This window comes from Elephantulus edwardii, unplaced genomic scaffold (genome assembly GCF_000299155.1).
Source record: "Elephantulus edwardii isolate Elephantulus edwardi_28Jun2011 unplaced genomic scaffold, EleEdw1.0 scaffold00004, whole genome shotgun sequence".
Lineage (NCBI taxonomy): Eukaryota > Metazoa > Chordata > Mammalia > Macroscelidea > Macroscelididae > Elephantulus > Elephantulus edwardii.
The window spans coordinates 7,681,753-7,700,357 of NW_006399754.1; the positions used below are offsets into that span (position 1 = coordinate 7,681,753).

The window sequence follows — 18,605 nt, forward strand, 5'->3', positions numbered from 1 at the left end:
ATGAGTGGAAACATTAGTGCTTTTGAAAAATATCATGGAGAAAATAAGCTTGACGATAGGTTAAGGTGTCTGTCATGTGATTATCAGCAATGACACACTCATCCACCAGGCACTACTGAGTATGGTGATGACCTCTGTATTGTGTTCCTACCACCCAGAGTATGTCACCGCTGCAGTCATTGCCCAACCGCCCAACAGCATAGTCCAGTGAGAGCGGTACTTCCAACCCCAAGGCCGAACCTCTGTGTCAGGCCAACTCCACCAGCAGCTCTGTGGGAGAGAGGAGCACTCTCCTCTCTCAAGAATTACAGCCTTGAAACCCAGTGAAGGCTCAGCTAGAAGCGTCCATTCCAAATTGTCAACAAAAAATCATCTTGCTTTGGGTTTTGATTTATAAATTAGGGGTCATTTTGGGTTTGCGGTTTGTTGGGTGTTGTTTTTTTTAACCTAAAATGCGGTGCATGTTATTGGAAGTGCTACTTACAGAGGGCAACCCTGAAGCAGGTTTGCAAGAGATGTGCTGCACTGCAATCCTGAAGACGTGGGGTTCAAATCCACCAGATGCTCACCTGGAGATGGAGGGGCAATCTCCTCCTGTGCCAGATGGATCCAATTCAATGGTACACAACAAGAAAAAAGAAGGAAAAAAAAAGAGAGATGGAAAGACAGACTAAAACGGGAACTGACAGCCATGGATGCATACTTGAAACCGAGGACCTGAATGAAGTGTTTGCTGCAGAAGGTAAAGGATAGAAGTCTCCAACATGGATTGAAGCTCAACATCAAGAAAACAAGATTCTCATGACTGGAAGGAACAATTGGCAGCACCATGATGGATGGAGAAGAGATTGTTAACAGCTACAGCTTACTCTGTTCCACAATTAACAGCTACAGCTTACTCTGTTCCACAATTAACAGTCTTGGTACCAGCACTCAGGAAATCAAAAGACAAATTGCCCTGGGAAAATCTGTTGTCAGAGACCTCTCCAGAGTGCTGAGAAGCAATGATGCCAGTCTAGATACCAAGGTGTACCTGATCCAGGCCATGGTCTGTGCAATTACTTGCTATGCATCAGAGAGCTGGACAATGACTAAGGATGACAGAATCGATACCTTTGAGTTGTGGTTCTGGAGAATAGTAATGAGCATACGATGGACACCAGGAGAACAAATATGTCTGTCTTGGAGAGGGTGAAACCAAGTTTCTCTTTGGTGACCAGGATTTTGAAACTGTCTCACATACTTTGGGCACATGGCCAAGAGGAACTAGTCCTTGGAGAAAGACATCATGCTTGGAAGGGTTGGGGGATAGCACAAGAGAGGAAGAGCCCAGATGAGATGGATTGACCTGGTAACTGGAGCAATAGGGTTAGGTGTGTTGGAGTCAGTAACACCAGCTCAGGAGAGGGCAAGGTCAGGAACGACAGAGTCACTGTGAGTTGTGAGGGACTTGATGGCACATCACACCTTCCACATTTGATACTGCAGCACATCTTCTCATCACAGGCCATCAGAGCTCCCTTAGACAGACAGCAGGCGAGTATGGGTGCATGGAAAGGAAATAGACATGAATACTGAAGAAAGGAGGAGCACAGCGGTATGGAAGGATTATTGGGAATTAATCAGAATTATAGGGAGGACATGAGAAAAATGCAGTTTCATTGTGTGAACTGAAATTAATGACAACAGAACAAAATGTGTATCAATGGTTAAATGAAGAATTTGCTTTGTAACTTTCACTCACACTACAATAAAAGAAAAAAATAGAGCAGTGGAGGTAAAGAGAAACCGTAAGTCTCACAAAATGGCACATGATAAAATGACAAAAGTAAATCTTTCTATATAAAAGACTGCTGGCAATATAAGTCAGCTAAATGCCCCAGCTGAGAGCCAGAGTGTGATTGAGATAACAGGAAAGTCAGACAACACTGCATTCATTTTCTTCTACAATTTTTAATTGGTGTTCTATTTTTTAACAAAACTCATATCTCTCATTCAACCAAACCAAAGGAAAAAAGTGAAATATTATAACTACAATTAGTAATGAAAAATTTTAACAGCACATATAGGAATGTTTTATTTTTTTAAAACAAATTTTATAAAAATCTGGTACAAAATAGTTAAACAAAGCATTTTAGAGATACAATTAGCTTCCAAAGCCTCCATTCCTTCCAAGAGACATTTGTGTTTGTGATTGAATTTAAAACCCCAACAAATATCTCAATTATTGTCCTTCATGCAAACAAATGTACTGTATTAGCTGAAATGTACAAAGCATGTGAAGACGTTTAGAAAAAAGTGACAGAAGAAAAATGAAGGCGAACCTGATAGCTGATGTCTGGTAAACAGCACATTCAAATGTCCTTTGTTCGTAAAATATGTCTAGTACCTCCAGTTAATATTTCAAAGGGAATGTTCGTACATCTGATCATCATGGCATTTACCAAGGAGAAAAAAATATATTCCCAATTTACAGAAGAGAAAACCAAGGCCTAGCAAAGTTATGATGTTTACTACCCAACAGCTTAAATACCGGCACAAACGTTTATTAAACAACATACAGCAATGCTCAAAGCCTAGAATCAACTAGGACAAACTCGGGGAGGAAACGTCCTTGTCTTGATTTGAAAGCCAGCATTCAGTCTAAGGGTGTGGGGCAAGGGGAGTGACAGGGGAGCAGCACAAGAACTTACTCATCTCTACGGGTCTCATACATTTTTCCATATAAATAATTATCTTGAAACTTCTTTGAGGTAGTCAAACACTGGGAATGAACTGAGTTCTTGGTAAAAAGAAAAGACCACATCGAGAAGCATTTTTACAGAAATGCTACCTGCCTTTTAAAAAATGCTATCATTTCCAAGAAGTCTTGTCAGTAAAGTGCTTAGATGTCACTGTATTCCTGCATTAGTTACGGCTGTTATTGTCTTGCAGCTAGAGAATCAACACAAGTTAAGCTTTAAAATGAAACAAAACAGTACCACGATTTACAGCAAGCTCCTCACTTTTTTCTCCCCACTGGGCTATAAGGTCCTCAAAGCAGGGAAGTCCTGCCCTTTCACTTATTCCTCCTCAGGATCCAGCTCTAGGTGGACACTTAGTACCAAACAAGGGAGCTCTCTCGGGCGGCACAACCCAAAACAAGTCGTGAACCAGAAGGCCCAGCATCTCTGGTGGTTCAAATCCATCAGCAGTTTGCGTAACTACATTCTTTTCTTTAAAATATTTTCATGCACTTACAAGTGAAATTAATTCTCAAGAATGGCAACAAAATCTCACTTATAATAAAAAAAATTAATCTAAGAACAGACCTGACAAAAGAAAAGAAATGCATTCTTGTATTTTGACATCATGTCTAAACACGCAGTGATGACTCTGAGGCTCCGAGTTTCCACTCGGAAAGACCTCTAGAAAAGGAGAAATTATGAACCAAGTGAAGAGAAGTAGCCTCTCAAGGGGACATATTTTTGGACCTGTTTGGCTCCGATTTCCGCGACATAGATCGCGCCCGTCTTCTTATCCACGTCTAGGAGGTGAGGCAGGACCTGGTCTGCAAGCTGGATCGTGCCGACCACCGAGCAGCTGCCGACGCTGCCGACCGGCGGCGCCTCCACCACCAAGAGCCGGCTCAGGTGCAGCTGAGCCACAATCAGGTACCTGCCGTCCGGAGTCAGCCTAGCAAGGAAGACATGCGACGTAACACGAGACAGAAAACGAAGGGCTTCTTTTGTAAACATGTTTCCAAACAAAAGTTAAAACAGAAAATGGGCATTTTCTAATACTTTACAATCATAAATGCGACACCAACCTATAACAGTATCCTAAGCACAGAAAGGACTTTCTTTTAATCGAGCAGCAGTGCTTAGAGACTGTGCTAAGAAAGGTGGACAGTTACAGAACGAGAGGAAGACCCTCAACAAGATGGTGATTCTAACAAGAGATTCGAGTGTACCAGAGATCGTGAGGCTGGTACAGGACAGGACGAGATCTGCTCAGAGGGACCCTAGGAGTCAGTAAGAGTGCTGTTAGCTTTTTTATCAAACTAAAACTCTTTTAAACTCTCCTTAATACTCTTCTGTTGCCCTTTTTCAGTCTGCTCCATCAATTTATGCCCCATCTCTTAAGACTCCTTTCTTACTGCTTTTTCCTCTTTCCTCCAGCAATTTTCCTTCCAAAGTTAAAGGCAGGCAGGAACATCAGCCATGAAATGCTTTCCGTTCCCTGGAGAGCGCCACGCTTCCCACAACATACGGATGAGGCCAACCACCTCTGGATTACGGTAAGATCAGGTCGGCGGGGATAGAATGTGGCCACTGACCAGACAGGAGAAAATATGATAACAGTTCCTCATATTCTGGTGTCCTGTCCCTCTACAGAAATTCCCCCCTTCGGTTTCCAAGATGGGAAGGCAGGTTTGAGAAGCTCACACTCATCTGCTATATACTCAAAACCCCCCTCAGCTGTTGAGTAGGAACCAGCTCACAGCTGACCCACCTGTGGGTATGTGGAGGCTGTAAACTACATGGGAGGAGTGTACAGCTTTCTTCCAGAGGGGCTGACGGATTCGGACGCCCAGAGGCACCCCTGCGGGACAGCAGCACACTCCCCATGGACCCAGCTCACCAGAGCTCGCCAGTGTATAATAAAACTGTTGGGCCCCACCTCACCTCTGTCTCTGAGATTGGTTTTATAGAGGCTCGAGGGAGACCCACAGTTTTGTGATAACACATTTATCTCCGCCAGTGGGAAATGAACACTCAGTGCTCGCAGAATGGCTCTTTAATCCCATTTATGAGGAAGCGAGAGACGTGTGATGACTGTTTAAGCTTAGGATAAATGTTTTTGAATAACAGCATCAGAGTACTACACGAAATGAACAAAGGGCTGTGTGTTAAGCTGGGTTCTAAATTACAGACTCAGATTTGATATTCATTCTACTGCAAAGTTTATCAAATGTTATCTAGAGGGTAAAGGTAAACATGGACACTTTACCTGACACTAGGATTTCCCTACCACAAATGGAGTTTAATTGTTTTCATTTTGCCTGGAATTTAAAATACCACCTTATGTCCTCTGTACATTTTTTTCTTCCTCATTCTCCTTTCTACCCTTGCTTCAAGTTAACTATTACCCTCAGCAAGCTATTCAAAGGAGCCAAGTCATGTGAAAAGAATAAAGAAAGCATTTTAAAAGGCAATGATTACCTGACTGAAGATGGTCCTTCTTCTGAAAAACAATTATCCCAGGCTCCTAGCCATTCCCCAGTGTCTTTATCAAACACCTGGATCCTTTTGTTTCCTCGGTCAGCAACCCAGACCTGAAAGGGGAGATGGGGGAAGGGAGTGGAATTTGTCTATTGGAAAAATCTACATTATAATACGAATAAAACATGTAGAGAAGAGAACAGGATGGTATGCTTCACATAGCACACTTATCTCACTTCACTTTAAAGGGCCAAATGTGTTGTTATGTTGTCGAGTCGCTTGCGACTCATAGTGACCCTATATACAACAGCCCTAAACCCTGCTCTATCCTGTGCCAATCACACTGTCTCTGACACTCCCATCCCGATTACCCCAGTCACTGAATCAATCCACCTCACAGAGGGCCTTCCCCTCCTGCGCCGTCCCTCCACCCTCCCAAGCATGATGTCCCTCTCCAAGGACCGGTCCCTCCTTACAACATGTCCAAAGTATGTTAGACAAAGGCTCAGAATCCTTGCCTCCAAGGAGCAGCCCAGTTTAATCCTCTCCAGGATGAATCTGTTTGTTTTCTTGGCAGTCCCTGGTACATTCAATACTCTTCTCCAGCACCACAGCTCAAAGGCATCAGTTCTCCTTCTATCCTCCCTAGTCATTGTCCAACTCTCCGACGCATAACAAGTGACTGCAAAGACCACAGCCTGTATCAGACGCACCTTAGTCTCCAGAGTGACACCATTGCTCTTCAGTACCCTGGAGAGGTCCCTAACAGCAGACTCTCCCATCACTATACGTTTTTTGATTTCCTGGCTGCTGGTGCCAAGAGTGTTGACTGTGGAGGACCAATAAAAACTAAAAAATCTCAAACTCCTTGCCATCAAGTAGGAACTAACTCATAGCTGACCTCTAGTGGGTTCTTCAAGGCTGTAAACCACATGGAAGAAGACTGCTCAACTTTCTTCGAAGGAGCTTCTGGGGGATCTGAACTCCCAGAGAGCCATAGCCTTTGGGTTTGCAGTGAAACTCCCTATGGACTGAGCCATCAGAGCTCCCGTAGGTAAACACAGAGACACACACTCAGACACACGGTCCCAGACAGCACTGAATTTTTACCCGGCCAGTCGCATCAACGGTAACGCTGTGAGGTATGTTGAACTGAGTCGGCCTCGTACCATTTTCTCCATGCAGCCACAGCATCATGAAGTCTAGCAAAGGGAAACACAGGTAGAGGGTAAGATGACAGTGGACAGGGTACCTCATGCACATAAGGCTTGTTATGTGATTGGCAGAATACTAGTCAATTATATTCCCCACTGATTACATTTCCCTGGCTGCTTCTTTATATACTTATATGCCCAAGTCTAGCACGTTACAAAATACTTCAAATAATTAATCTCCTTCTTTAATTACTACCTCCCTTTTCTCATTATTGTCTCACAAGTATTTTATTTAAGGTTCGTATCTTCTCCTTCAAGTTAGTTTTCCTTCCTAACTTTTTTGTTAATTGGTATCACCATTGTCCTGATAAAAATATTATGGCTTTCATCATTTGTCTCCTGAGGCTGCTAATCAAAAGGCTGGCAGTTTGAGTCCACTCAGTAGCTTCCTAGAAGAAAAAAACCTTTAAAGATTATAGTATAGTAAATCCTATGTTTGTTGTTGTTGTCATGTGCCATCGAGTCGCTTGCGACTCACAGTGACCCTGTGTACAACAGCCCTGAATCCTGCTCTATCCTGAGCCAACCTGATTGTCTCTGACACACCCACCCCCATGAGCCCAGTCACTGAGGTAATCCATCTCATAGAGGGTCTTAGAGAATCCTATGGGGAAGTTCTATTCTGGCTCATGTAGTCAGAGTCAGTCACAAGCAACCTGACAGCTCTAACAAGAACTCCTTCATTATCCATGGTCAATCTGTCTCATAAATCCGGTTGCCTCTAGGATGCCTCTAGTAAAAAATGTGACATATATAAGATGGTAACAACTCCAGCAAAGATCAAAAAATGAGAGTAAGATTCACAAGCAGATGAGCATAGGCCGATATGTACACAGGTGGGTACAGGTGCATACACATGTGAAAACAGATAGAGGTGTATTATTCTCTCATTGCTGTCAAGTCAGAGCCACCTCACAGCTAACCCTCCAGCAGGTTTTCAGAAGCAGTAAATCACAAGGGAGGAGAGTAAATACGAAGGCAACCCCAATCTCAGAAAAAATTAGCCTACAAGGCTGATGGTCTGCAGAAGTCACAACCTTGAGACCATCTCCCTGAGACCAGAAGGACTAGATGGTACCCAGCTGCTGTGCACACATATGACTGGATTCATTATAGATGATTTCAGCCAGAACGAGAAAGAAATGTACAAAAAACCTCAAAAGTTACAAAAGGGCAAGATTAAATAGACCACCGAGGGCAAAGGATTCCTTGAGCTCTTCGCCCTGAGACAAACGTCACATCTTGAACCAAAACTATCCTGACACTATCTTTTAGCCAAAAAAGCCAAGCAGCACACAAAATACAGGATAGTACCCATTAGATTGGTGTTCTACTAAAACCATCTGCGTGAGTCAAAAAGGTCACACTGACTCTGTAGGGAAGATAAAAAGAGACGAGATAGAAAACTAGAGTACTGGAAATGGGACATATGTTATGGTTATGTACCACACAGTCAGAACTGACTCATAGCTGGCCCTTCAGCAGGTCTTCAGAGGCAGTTATTCTCACACGACATGGCACAGAAGCTTGTGGATTTGCCACTCAAGCTTCCTATATTATTAAGGGAATGCCAACACATTACCAAAAACGTGACTGTGGTCCTTAATCAATGTGTGTGGGAACTGTCAACTGGGCCTCTAACTTGGTAACCTAAACATCTAGCAAAAACAGAGATTTGAAAAAAAAGGTTTTGCTGTTACTACCAAATAGAGTGTACCAAATGTTCTTTTAAAAACACCCAAAAGCTTTTCTTTACTTTGTCTCTCTCCCCATGTCCCTTAAAGTGGCCTAACCAAGTGCGGTTACTGGGTGATAAAGACCAAGTAGTCTCCTGATGACATCCCCTGACATCCTGATGGAGTTCTGATCTTACAAACTCTACTTCTCACACATCACTTCAAACAAAAAATCCTCAGACACTTTGTAAACAAAAACACCCTTAAAAATTTTTAAACTTGCAAAAATATCTCAAATCTTGTTTTCCACTATTAAGAAACACTTATCTTCAGCTTCTTTTCTGGAAGCCTTGCTAACTCCACAGCTCCGCCTTCAGGGACAGTTCTCAGCAAGCGCTCTTCTCATTCTTTCCTTCCTCCCCTCCAAAATCACTATAGTTCAAGGATTACTTTCTTCATGAAATCTTTGTCCTACTTTCCTAGCTAATATTTCCCTTCTCTTAAACTCCTATTTTAAGACTAAATATCAGAGGTTAGCACTTAGTTTTAACAGGCCTGTGCCCAAAATATTACAGAGGACACAGATCTGGTTCTAAAAAAGTAACCCCCAAAAATGAAAACTACTAGCAAAACTCCATGATCACTCAGTCTGCAGGACATGAGAACAGTCCAGGTCCCTAACTCCCCTTTTCTGAATTTGACAGGACACCCACTGATCAGTTGAGTCCACTGTAAAACACCTCTAGTTTATTTTGGAGGAAACTTCTAAAGAACAAATAGGCCTATTTAAGCTTTGATGAAGAATAAAAACACCGTACTCAGGATCATTTATTGCTGTCCACCCAAAGCGCCGGTTCCCATGCTTTCTCCTGGTATCACACTTGTGCATTTTATACATAGCTTCATATACTATATGTCACTTATAATGTTCAGATAGTATACAAAATTAAATCCTGTACCTGGGGACAGTTTGAACAATCTGTTATTCAATCCTCCATCTCCATCCACAATGTAAATCTCTCCTGTGTCTTCAACATATAATTCTGCAGGATTATCAAACTGCAGGGGACTCAAATCAGAGCCTTTTTTGCCTGGGGTCCCCAAGACTTGAACAAGATCACCAAAGGAATTATATTTTTTAATAGTATGACCATAGGGCCCTGTAAAGACAGATATGCACAATATAACAGCTGTACAAATGATCATTCTTTTAAAAGCTGAGACTAAAAATGGTTGATTAGCACAAAACTACTGCCACTAAGTCAATTCCAACTTATAGTGACCCTCTAAGAGAGTAAAACCTCATAGGGTTGCCAAGGCTGTAAAGACTGCCTTGTCTGCCCAGGGAGCTGCTGGTGGATGTGAAGTCCTGACCCTCCAGTTAGGGCTCCTTAATGGGTTTACTGGTTCAGATAATGAAAATGTTATTGTTAACTAACAGTAGAGGTTCTTCACTAGTTATTGCGAAATCCATCCATAAATTAAAATCATAGCTACTCCAAAATAAGTCAAAGAAAACTGAGACTCATTACAGAAATATGGGAGCTCAAGTAGTAAAAAGTTGTGCTGACAACCCAAAGGCATACAGTTCAAATCCACCAGTTGCTCCACGGGGAAAAATGGGTGACATACACCCTGAAAAACCACTGGAAGGTCAAATATGAGTGGTTTGATTCAACAGCACACACCACCACCACACAGAAATCTAGTGCTGTTAACAGAATATTCCTCTTGAATCTTAATGATTCTACCGTGAGAAACAATGATTATAAAAAAAGCTTGGGAACAATTAACTCTAATTTGAAAATGTTATTATTACATCCTTTGTGTACTGATCTCAAATTTCAGCAGATCATGAAAATGTTCTCTGATCGTTTTTAACTACTTTTCTGTTAAGGAAAACAAATTATAAAGTCAACACATTAGCTTTTTTTTCCTAAAAAATGAAATCATCTTTCCAAATTACTAGTTGATTTTCTTCTACATTAAGTTTTGTAAACAAAAGCGTAAAGCAGAATATTGATAAATAAGGAAAAATTGCAAGTAGTTAGCAGAAATCAACCTTAAGGCATAGAAAAGCAAATTATTAATTAGTAGGTGTTCAAAAGGCAAAGTAGACGGACTGAATTCACTTGGTCCTGGTGGTACAGTAATTAAGTGCTTGGCTGCAAACTCAAAGGTCGGTGCTAAGTTACTAACTGTTCTGCAAGACAAAGATGTGGAAGGCTGCGCCTGTACAAATTACAGCCTGAGAAAGCCTGGGGAAAATTTGCTGTTTGAGGGCCTCACTCTGAGTCAGAATCCACTGAAGGGCAATAGGCTTAGCGTGTGAGCTGACTTAAAGTCTGGCAGTTTGCATTATGATTTAGTCTTTAGAAAGAAATTATTATGTTTTGTTTAGGAGCTTGAACTAATGTTTACAGGCTAGTAAGAGAATACAATGTTACTAAAGAAAAAACTCTCAGAGCCTTTAAAGAACTGGCAAAACCCCCAAAATCTAAACCAAGTGCCTTCTAATTGACCCTGACTCTCATCACCCCTCTATCAAGTTTCCAAGGCTAACAGGTTATCATGTTTCCAAGGCTGTAAGATTTCAGCAGAGAAGACTATCCATCCTTCTCTCACTGAGAGGCTGGTGAATGTCAAGCACTCATTATTTGGTTCACAACCCAACACACCAGACTCTAGGCTACCAGAAGTCGGTAAAGAATTAGCAAAAGGGTTAGAAAACCAGCAGATCATGTCTTTAAAAAAAAAAATAAATAAAAAATGGCAGCTTTCAACCATATTCTAAAGGAGGGTATTTACTCCTTGAGAAAAAAAAAATACCAGAATAATGGTATAATTTACATTCTTTTGTGAAATTCAGGGATATTTTCCATAGTAAAAAAATTTTAAAAGGTAACATTGATGGAATGAATGAAAAGGCAAAGGCCTTCAGCAACGGAATCTGCCTTTAAAAAAAAAAGGGGTGAAAATGGTCAAATTTCTTTATATGGAGTTCAAAAATAATCTAGACTTTTTGGTTTAATCATAATATCACCACTCAAAATACAGCTTAAAGTTAAACAGTTTATCAGTTGAGGCTCAGAAAATTTTTCTGGTTCTAAGAACAGAGGTAGTAATGGCATTATTTATGAGAACCAAGACTTTGTTAATTAAAAAAAAAAAAATCCAAATTATCCAGAAATGGAAAACAGATTTTCTTCAAGTTGAGATTCTAACGGGGTTGGTTAGAAATATCTTTGTCCTCCCATTCCTTTCTGGGGTCCTCAGGTAAGGCTAGGCTGGGAGCCCTGTGTGGTACTGCTCTGTCAAAAGTAATAAATACATGCAAGCTGCTTTCTCTGCAAATTCCCTTAGAGTTGTAAATGCAACTGTGCTAACTTCTTGCAAATTCCCTTAGAGTTGTAAATGCAACTGTGCTAACTTTGCTTTTTAGCATATGCATAGTCTACTAAAAATATCTGAAGGCAAGAGATCTTTAGACATGCTGTCAGTGGAATTTTAGAACTGTTAACACCAGTTTCCGCAGGACTTTGGGTAATAAAGGCATTATGGTTTGTTGGCAGTTTTGCAAGAAAATTGTTGAGGTAAGCCTCCCATTTATTCACTCAGCTTTAGAACCTGCCATTTATGTCTTCAAGGAATTCAGTGTTTATTTAATCTGAGAAATGTACCTGCCAATTTAAAGTAGGAAAGTCCCTTGGTAGACTAAAAAAAAGAGCCATCATAAAAATTACAGCCCTCTTTTTAAAGTTTCTTTATTCTGCACAGGACAAAAGAGTTTTCAAAAGGTAATTCTGTGAGTCATTAGAGATATTAAGATTACATTTAGCTATTCTGATTTTAAGAATGTACAAGCAAGAACAAGGGCAGAAATGTGATTCCTAGCCAGAGAATGCAATAGATATTACTAGACATACCACTTCCTACATCCGTGATCCAGATAGATTGTTCATGTGATGTACTGGCTGCAAATATACCATGAGGTGTGTCAACTGTATAATTCCAGGCTCGTAGGAAATATCCGTCCTCTGTGAATACTAAAACCTTTGGGAGGTTATCCCCTCTCTGAAGGCATATAAAAATAACCACTTAGACAGGATTAATTTTAAAATAAAAGCAATCTTTATTTTATCACAGAAGAAGTTACTTGAGAATATTAGTAACATTTCATAAATTACTAAATACCTGTGATATTTTAATTCATTACTTTTTCAAAAACTTGAAGGCAAATATCCCAATTAGCATAATATAAATGCAAAAAGGTATAAGAAGACATCTTTCTTTACGTTCCTAATTAAAACAATCCCCTCCCCTTTTCACTTACTTGTGCTACATATACCAATCCGTGAAGGGAATCAACTCCAACACAAAACGTAGTTCCAGTGAAGTATTCCGGAAACTTAGGCCAACTCACATCCAGTCGGTAAAGAGGATTGCAAGTTGTCCATGAAATTTGAAGAACAATGTTTCTTAGAATCTTAAATAACATACAAAGTGAGGATTCAGATTTTTTATTTTAAAAAACACCCCCATATTTTCACGCATGCATTGACAGACTTCATGCTTTAGACGTTTTTCCAAAGAACTGGGCTTGTGCGTTTGAAGACCCTGACTACCAAAATTGTTGTTGTGATGTGCCCTCGAGTCGCTTGCGACTCACAGCGACCCTATCTATGTACAACAGCCCTAAACTCTGCTCTGTCCTGTGCCAATCGCACTGTCTCCGACATTCCCATCCCAATTATCCCAGTCACTGAATCAATCCACCTCATAGAAGGTCTTCCTCTCCTGCGCCGTCCCTCCACCCTCCCAAGCATGATGTCCTTCTCCAAGGACCGGTCTCTCCTCACAACATGTCCAAAGTATGTCAGACGAAGCCTCAGAATCCTTGCCTCCAAGGAGCACCCTGGTTTAACCCTTTCCAAGTTGAATCTGTTTGTTTTCTTAGCAAAATTAGAGAGCTTACAATAATGCAGGGTTGCAGTGGCAAGTAGATGAAAATGTCAAACTTGAAGGAGCTATGGTGGCGTAGTCACTAGAGAGCTGCACTGCTAAACCCAATGGCAGTGCCACTCTGGCAGTTCGAATCCATCAGTGGCTCGAGGGAGAAAGAGAAAAGATGGGTAATTTCCTCCAGTGTGATTTGTTGTTGATTGCCTTGAGTCAAGCGCCACTCACGGCGACAACATGAACAAAAAAGGCTTGAAGCCCCTCTACAACTATCGATATTCATCAAAGTTCATAGGGTTTCCGGAGGCATGTTGTTTAGGAAGTAGATTTACAGCCTTGGAAATCCAGAGAAGACTCGGCCAGGAGATGGTCCGCTTCGGCGGCAATGAGCGAGAAGGAAAATGACAATATCGCATGCACACACTTTTTAAGAGGACACGAGCCCGCTACCTACCGCCCACTCTGGACCCCACATTTCAAAACAGCATCATCACCTCCCAACATTGACACCCTGACAGCTCAACACCCAACTCACCGGGGAACCACAATAATTTGAATGCAAAACGAGAAAAGTCAGAAAGCAGCCGGCGCCGGCCGCGCAGGCCCAGAATCTCGCCATGAGGCGGCCGTGCGGCGGGGACACCGTGGCCGGGATGTCTCACACGTCGGGCCGGAGTCCCACAGCCGGTGGCTGGAAAGCAAGGAAAGGAGCAGAGCCTGAAAAGGCACGAGAATCTGAGATGACCGCTTTGGGATTCCCGGCGCGCTTCCGGGTCCCGCCCCTTGTCAGGTGACGCGCGCAGACATCGTGACCACCTTTCCCCGCCCCTGAGGGCGGTCCCAGGCCTGGGCTTGACGCTCTCACTGAGGGAACGCCCGTAGATATGCCTGAACCATTAGCTAGCATCCTTTGAAATTCAGATTGAACAGTCAAGACAAACGCACATGAAAATCTAAACCATTAAACTATCCAAGCCCTAAGAATGGTTGCTGGGTTCTAGGAAGGAATTAAGCCTCGTGGATTCCGAGGCATCCAGGCGTCCGCTGTGGACGCCTACGTTCCCACACCAGGACCCTCTCCACCTGGCCTTTCAGGAAAGAGTGGCCCGAGCTGGAGGCGCACAGTTGAGTGCGACAGGCGTCATTGAAGGTCCCCAGGAGTGAGGGTGGGGGGGATCCAAGGGGGACCCAGCCGGGCGCGTGACAGTATTGGCGCTGCGGTGGTCCGGAGGCCACCGCGAAGGGGTTCTCTCCAGCTTCGCAGGGCTCCTGGTGCTCTGGGGCCGCTCGCCTGCTCCTGGAAGCCGCAGCAGTTAGTAACAAAGAGCCAGTCTGGACGGCTGCACGGGCTGCGGGACCCAGGAGTCTGCGGAGAGCTGGGTGAGCGCTGCCCGACCGTGAGTCCGGGCCCGGGGCGGTGAGGAGTGCAGCCCAGGCGCAGGTGCGAGCCAGGGGGCCCGCGCCTTCCTCCTTCCGGGCGCGGGTTCCGCTCCTCTCTGGGCAGAGGCTTCGCCGGGGGGCCCCTCGCCTCCGCTGTCCGGGTTGCACAGCCCCCAGGATTCTCTGCGGATTCTGAGAACCTTAGCTCTTGCTTGGGGCACCCTGAAGCTTTGTGGAAAGAGGCTGGGGAAGCCTGGTGCGAGTGCTTTTTAATAAAAACTTTTCCCAAGTCTTTGCTGTTAGCTATTTTTTTGGTGTGTGGATTTTACAGTGCTCACTGCCTTTTCCCATCCTTTTCCCTTTGGGATCCTTTTTCCTCCCCAACCTTTTTGCAATCAACGGAGCAGCTGGAGATGAACGCTTGCTAATTGAAAGTATAACCCTTAAAGCCACCTCGAGATAGCCGTCAAGATGGACAAAAAGTCCTTTGAAACGGTGCTGGATGAAATTAGAAAGGTAATTATATTTGATTTTTTAAAGTCATGCAAAGTATTAGTAACTGTTGTGCCCTGTGCTCTTTGAGATAATGCCTGTAGATAGATGTACAAAAGAAGAATCCTAGACTTGCAAAGTCTGTTTGTTTTTAGACCGATGGTGTAGATACATTTTATCCTACATATAGAAACTAAACTGCCTTGATACTTGATTCTTCCGAAACAATACAGTGTTTCATTTAATAGGAAAATCCTCCTTGAAGCTCTGCTTTATCTTTTGACAGCACTGGTTTTGGATAAAATTATTTGATCGTTCAGCGCTTAGTTCATTTCAGTCCTAAGAGTAACAGAAAACTAGAGATAATGGGGTGGGGGGGAGGGATTTCTTTAATGGTATTAAGGCATAGATTCCCCCCCCCCAAAAAAAAATCTGAATATAGGCAAGATAGAGTTGTTACTTGGACTGGCACAGTGTCTGTAGTGTAATGGTAATGACTCAGGGATGGGCACTCTGTAACAGGCACTTTAAAACTTTTCTTTCAAATAGTTGCTGCTTTTTGAAGCTATTATGTATCAGAGTGAACCAGAAAGCTTCTATTCTGTTGGCTGGGTTTAAGATATCTATACATTGTTTGTAAAAAAGTAATCTTGTATTATACAGTTTAAAACCAAGATTCTACCCGTTTATAGCTGGCTTGATTTACCTTTCTTTGGCTTACGCATTCCATAGCTAATCTATATTTACTTGTCTTTTAAGATCCTTCACGTACCTGAAGGAATCTTTACCAAGTCTTTCCTTGCTTACTGTTTATATTGAGTTAGGAAGTCCTTCTAAAGTCTCTAAGTTTGCTACTTTTCTTCATTGTACATAAAACATTTCTTTTTTACCTTTCTATTTTCATCCTTTTAAAAGCTGCCTCTCCCCAGAATTTCATATTAAGTACCATTCATATGCTTGATACATTGAATATTTTGAACAAAGTTTATGCTTTTGGATATAAAATTTGTTAAGATGTGCAGTAAAATATCAATTTACTAACTGTAGAAGATGCTACACTTTGTGAATTGATTTTTAATTATTCCTTATTTTAAATATTTGTAGGTTAATATGGATCAGTAGATACTTATTTTTGAAAGATAAGAGTGTATTCTGTTGCTTCTTCTCCACCTTCTATGGATTGTAAAGATGTCATAAGATAATTAATACGGCAAATAAGGACATTTTCCCAGAGATGAAAATTACCTGTACACCAGGTGGCAACTGAATTCTTTCTGTTCTGAAATAAAAGTACATCCTTTGCTCATTATGCCAGATAAACATCTGCATTATTTTTCTCTATTAACACCCAACACCAAACAAACCCACTGCTGTCCTGTTGATTCTGACTCGTGGTGACCCTCCATCTGGTGTCCAAGGAGGACTAGTGGGTTCAGACTGTAGACTGTCATCAGTCCAGGGCCTAACCTAATGTACGCCAGAAGGGTCACTCTGCACTGGCAGTTTCCTGCATGGTTCACAGCCTCTGCAAAACCACTCTGAGTCTTCTGACTAGACTGCAGTGAGTTCTAGATGGTATTAGGTCAAGACACTAGCTGATTCTGTTAGAATAATAACCAGTATTTACAGAGGCAATTGCTAATGTACTAGTCCCATTGTTTCTTTTAAGCCTCCCAGTGGGGCAGGGTAGGGGGAGCTGCCACCTAATGGTTAAACTTTGCTCCATAATCTTTCCTCAGGCTGTTAAAACAAGGGTGGGGTTGTTGTTGCATACCTGCAAGTCCAAGTCAGAACCAACCCATAGTTTAGCTGACCCTCTAGGGGGGTTTCAGAGGCAGTTAATCACATGGGAGGAGATTACCTTTTTCCTGTGGTGCAGCCGAAGAATTTGAACCTGGTGCCTTCAGGATTGCAGTGCAGCTTGTTCCCTCGAGCTGCTCTTGGACTCAAAGGCAGGTCTCTTTGAGTTGTACCCTAGCATGCTTGAGACTGTGCCATCAGAAATCTGTGACATGGTTGAAAAATAGTGGACCTTTTAGAGGGAGTTTTATGCATGTTCTTCGGTTCACACAAAGGCGGCAGTCATACCTGGCGGTTCAAAATCACCACGTGCTCTTTGAAAGATGGGCAGTCTCTGAATTTGATTGACAGCCTTGGAAACCTGAAACCATCACTTAGATTCTCTATGAGGACATATAATCCAGCATTTACTGAGCATCGGCTGCTGTATCAGTTGTAAAAGAAATTGCTTTAATCTTTACAGTAACTCTTGGAGGACAAACAAAAGACCCCACTGCTATAGAGTCAGTTTCTGAGGTTGTAAACCTAAATTTAAGGAGCTCTGGTGGCTTAGTGGCAAGTAGTTGTGCTGCTAACCAAGAAGCAGGCAGTTCAAATTTCCTAGCCACTCTGAGGAAGAAAGATGGGTCAATCTCATGAGATATACCGCCCTGGAGAGCCCACTGTCGGGCCAACTGTAATTTAGTTCCCACTGGACAGCACATAATAACAGCAAACCTAAATTAGAAACAAAAACACAAGCCTCACTGAAGTTCAAAGCTGCTGGTAGATTCAGACCACCCTGACTTTCTTCCTCAGGCTTCACAGCTTAACAAGCTGAGAACCAGACTAGACTAGATTAGCTGTGCCTTGAAATAATTTAGCAAATCATATTCCCTTTGTAAAATTTCTAGTGACATAATTCGCTCTAAGGCCTCACAAATGCCCGCTGCAGCAGTTTGAGTCTCTGGCCCCTCTGTAGGAGAAAACTGGACAGTCTTCTCCTCTTGTGTTTTACCATTCGTGTTTGAGTTTAACAGACTGTGACCCTCCAACAAGTTTTCAGAGGCTCAAAGTTGCACTGGAGAGTATCACCCAGTGGAGCTTTTGAACCACTAGAGAGAGGCACCACCTTTGAATGTGTCCTAAAAGTCACAATTTAGTTAGCTTTTGTAGCATTCTGAGACTGATCATATTTCCGTAAATTCTATGTGTAATTTCCATCAATGTATAGTCTTTTTCTGTACAGGAGAGTGTAAGGAGGCCCTTCCTGCTCCGTGTGTCCATTACAATGTGGAATCTGCACAGTCACCACATGTCACTATGTCACCACAGTGCCCTTAACTGACATGGAGACCATTCTTAAGAACATCACTGTTTTTATTGTGCTTAGACACTTCTGACATGGGTGTAACTGCTGTGCTTTTACCTGTACTAATACCTCCCTCTGTTTTTCAGGCTGTTTTGACAGAGTACAAATTAAAAGCAATTGAATATGTGCACGGATACTTCTCTAGTGAACAGGTAAATATTCCTCATTTATTTATGCAAGAACCTCCTTTTACATTAACGTTCTGCTTACTGTGTATTTACCTCCTGGTTACATTCAAACTTGTTTTTATTTTATGGGTGTTTCCATTCAGGACCTTTAGTAGCTTTTCATCTGAGCAGAAAACTTTATAAAATTCAGACATATTTTATAACTCTATCCACTTATACCATGCCATCGTACTCTAACAAGATTTTTAAATATAGTGACTCTTTAGTTCCCAGGGAGCTCTGGTGGCCTAATGGCAAGAAGCTGCACTGCAATCCCAGAGGTATGCGGTTCAACTCCACCAGATGCTCTGCTGGAGAAGGAGGGATAATCTCCTCCTGTACCAGTCAGATCCAATTTGACT

The 18,605-nt window shown here is 42.3% G+C and overlaps 2 protein-coding genes across 2 annotated transcripts in view; one reads left to right on the forward strand and one right to left on the reverse strand.

The window, feature by feature from the left end:
* Positions 1-3,422: 3,422 nt before the first annotated feature.
* NHLRC3 (NHL repeat containing 3) lies at positions 3,423-13,672 on the reverse strand. The gene is made up of 7 exons (XM_006879612.1): positions 13,589-13,672; positions 12,428-12,580; positions 12,021-12,168; positions 9,054-9,254; positions 6,315-6,406; positions 5,205-5,317; positions 3,423-3,675 (listed from the first exon to the last, which is right to left on the reverse strand). The coding sequence occupies exons 1-7, from the start codon at positions 13,670-13,672 to the stop codon at positions 3,423-3,425; spliced, it is 1,044 nt and encodes a 347-aa protein (XP_006879674.1).
* Positions 13,673-14,886: 1,214 nt separating this feature from the next.
* The window catches only part of PROSER1 (proline and serine rich 1), a 35,469-nt gene continuing 31,750 nt past the window's right edge, over positions 14,887-18,605 (forward strand). Inside the window, exons 1-2 of the mRNA XM_006879613.1 lie at positions 14,887-14,949; positions 18,163-18,228. Coding sequence (XP_006879675.1) covers positions 14,905-14,949; positions 18,163-18,228 — 111 coding nt within the window. The 5' untranslated portion in view covers positions 14,887-14,904. The remainder of the gene's footprint in view (positions 14,950-18,162; positions 18,229-18,605) is intronic.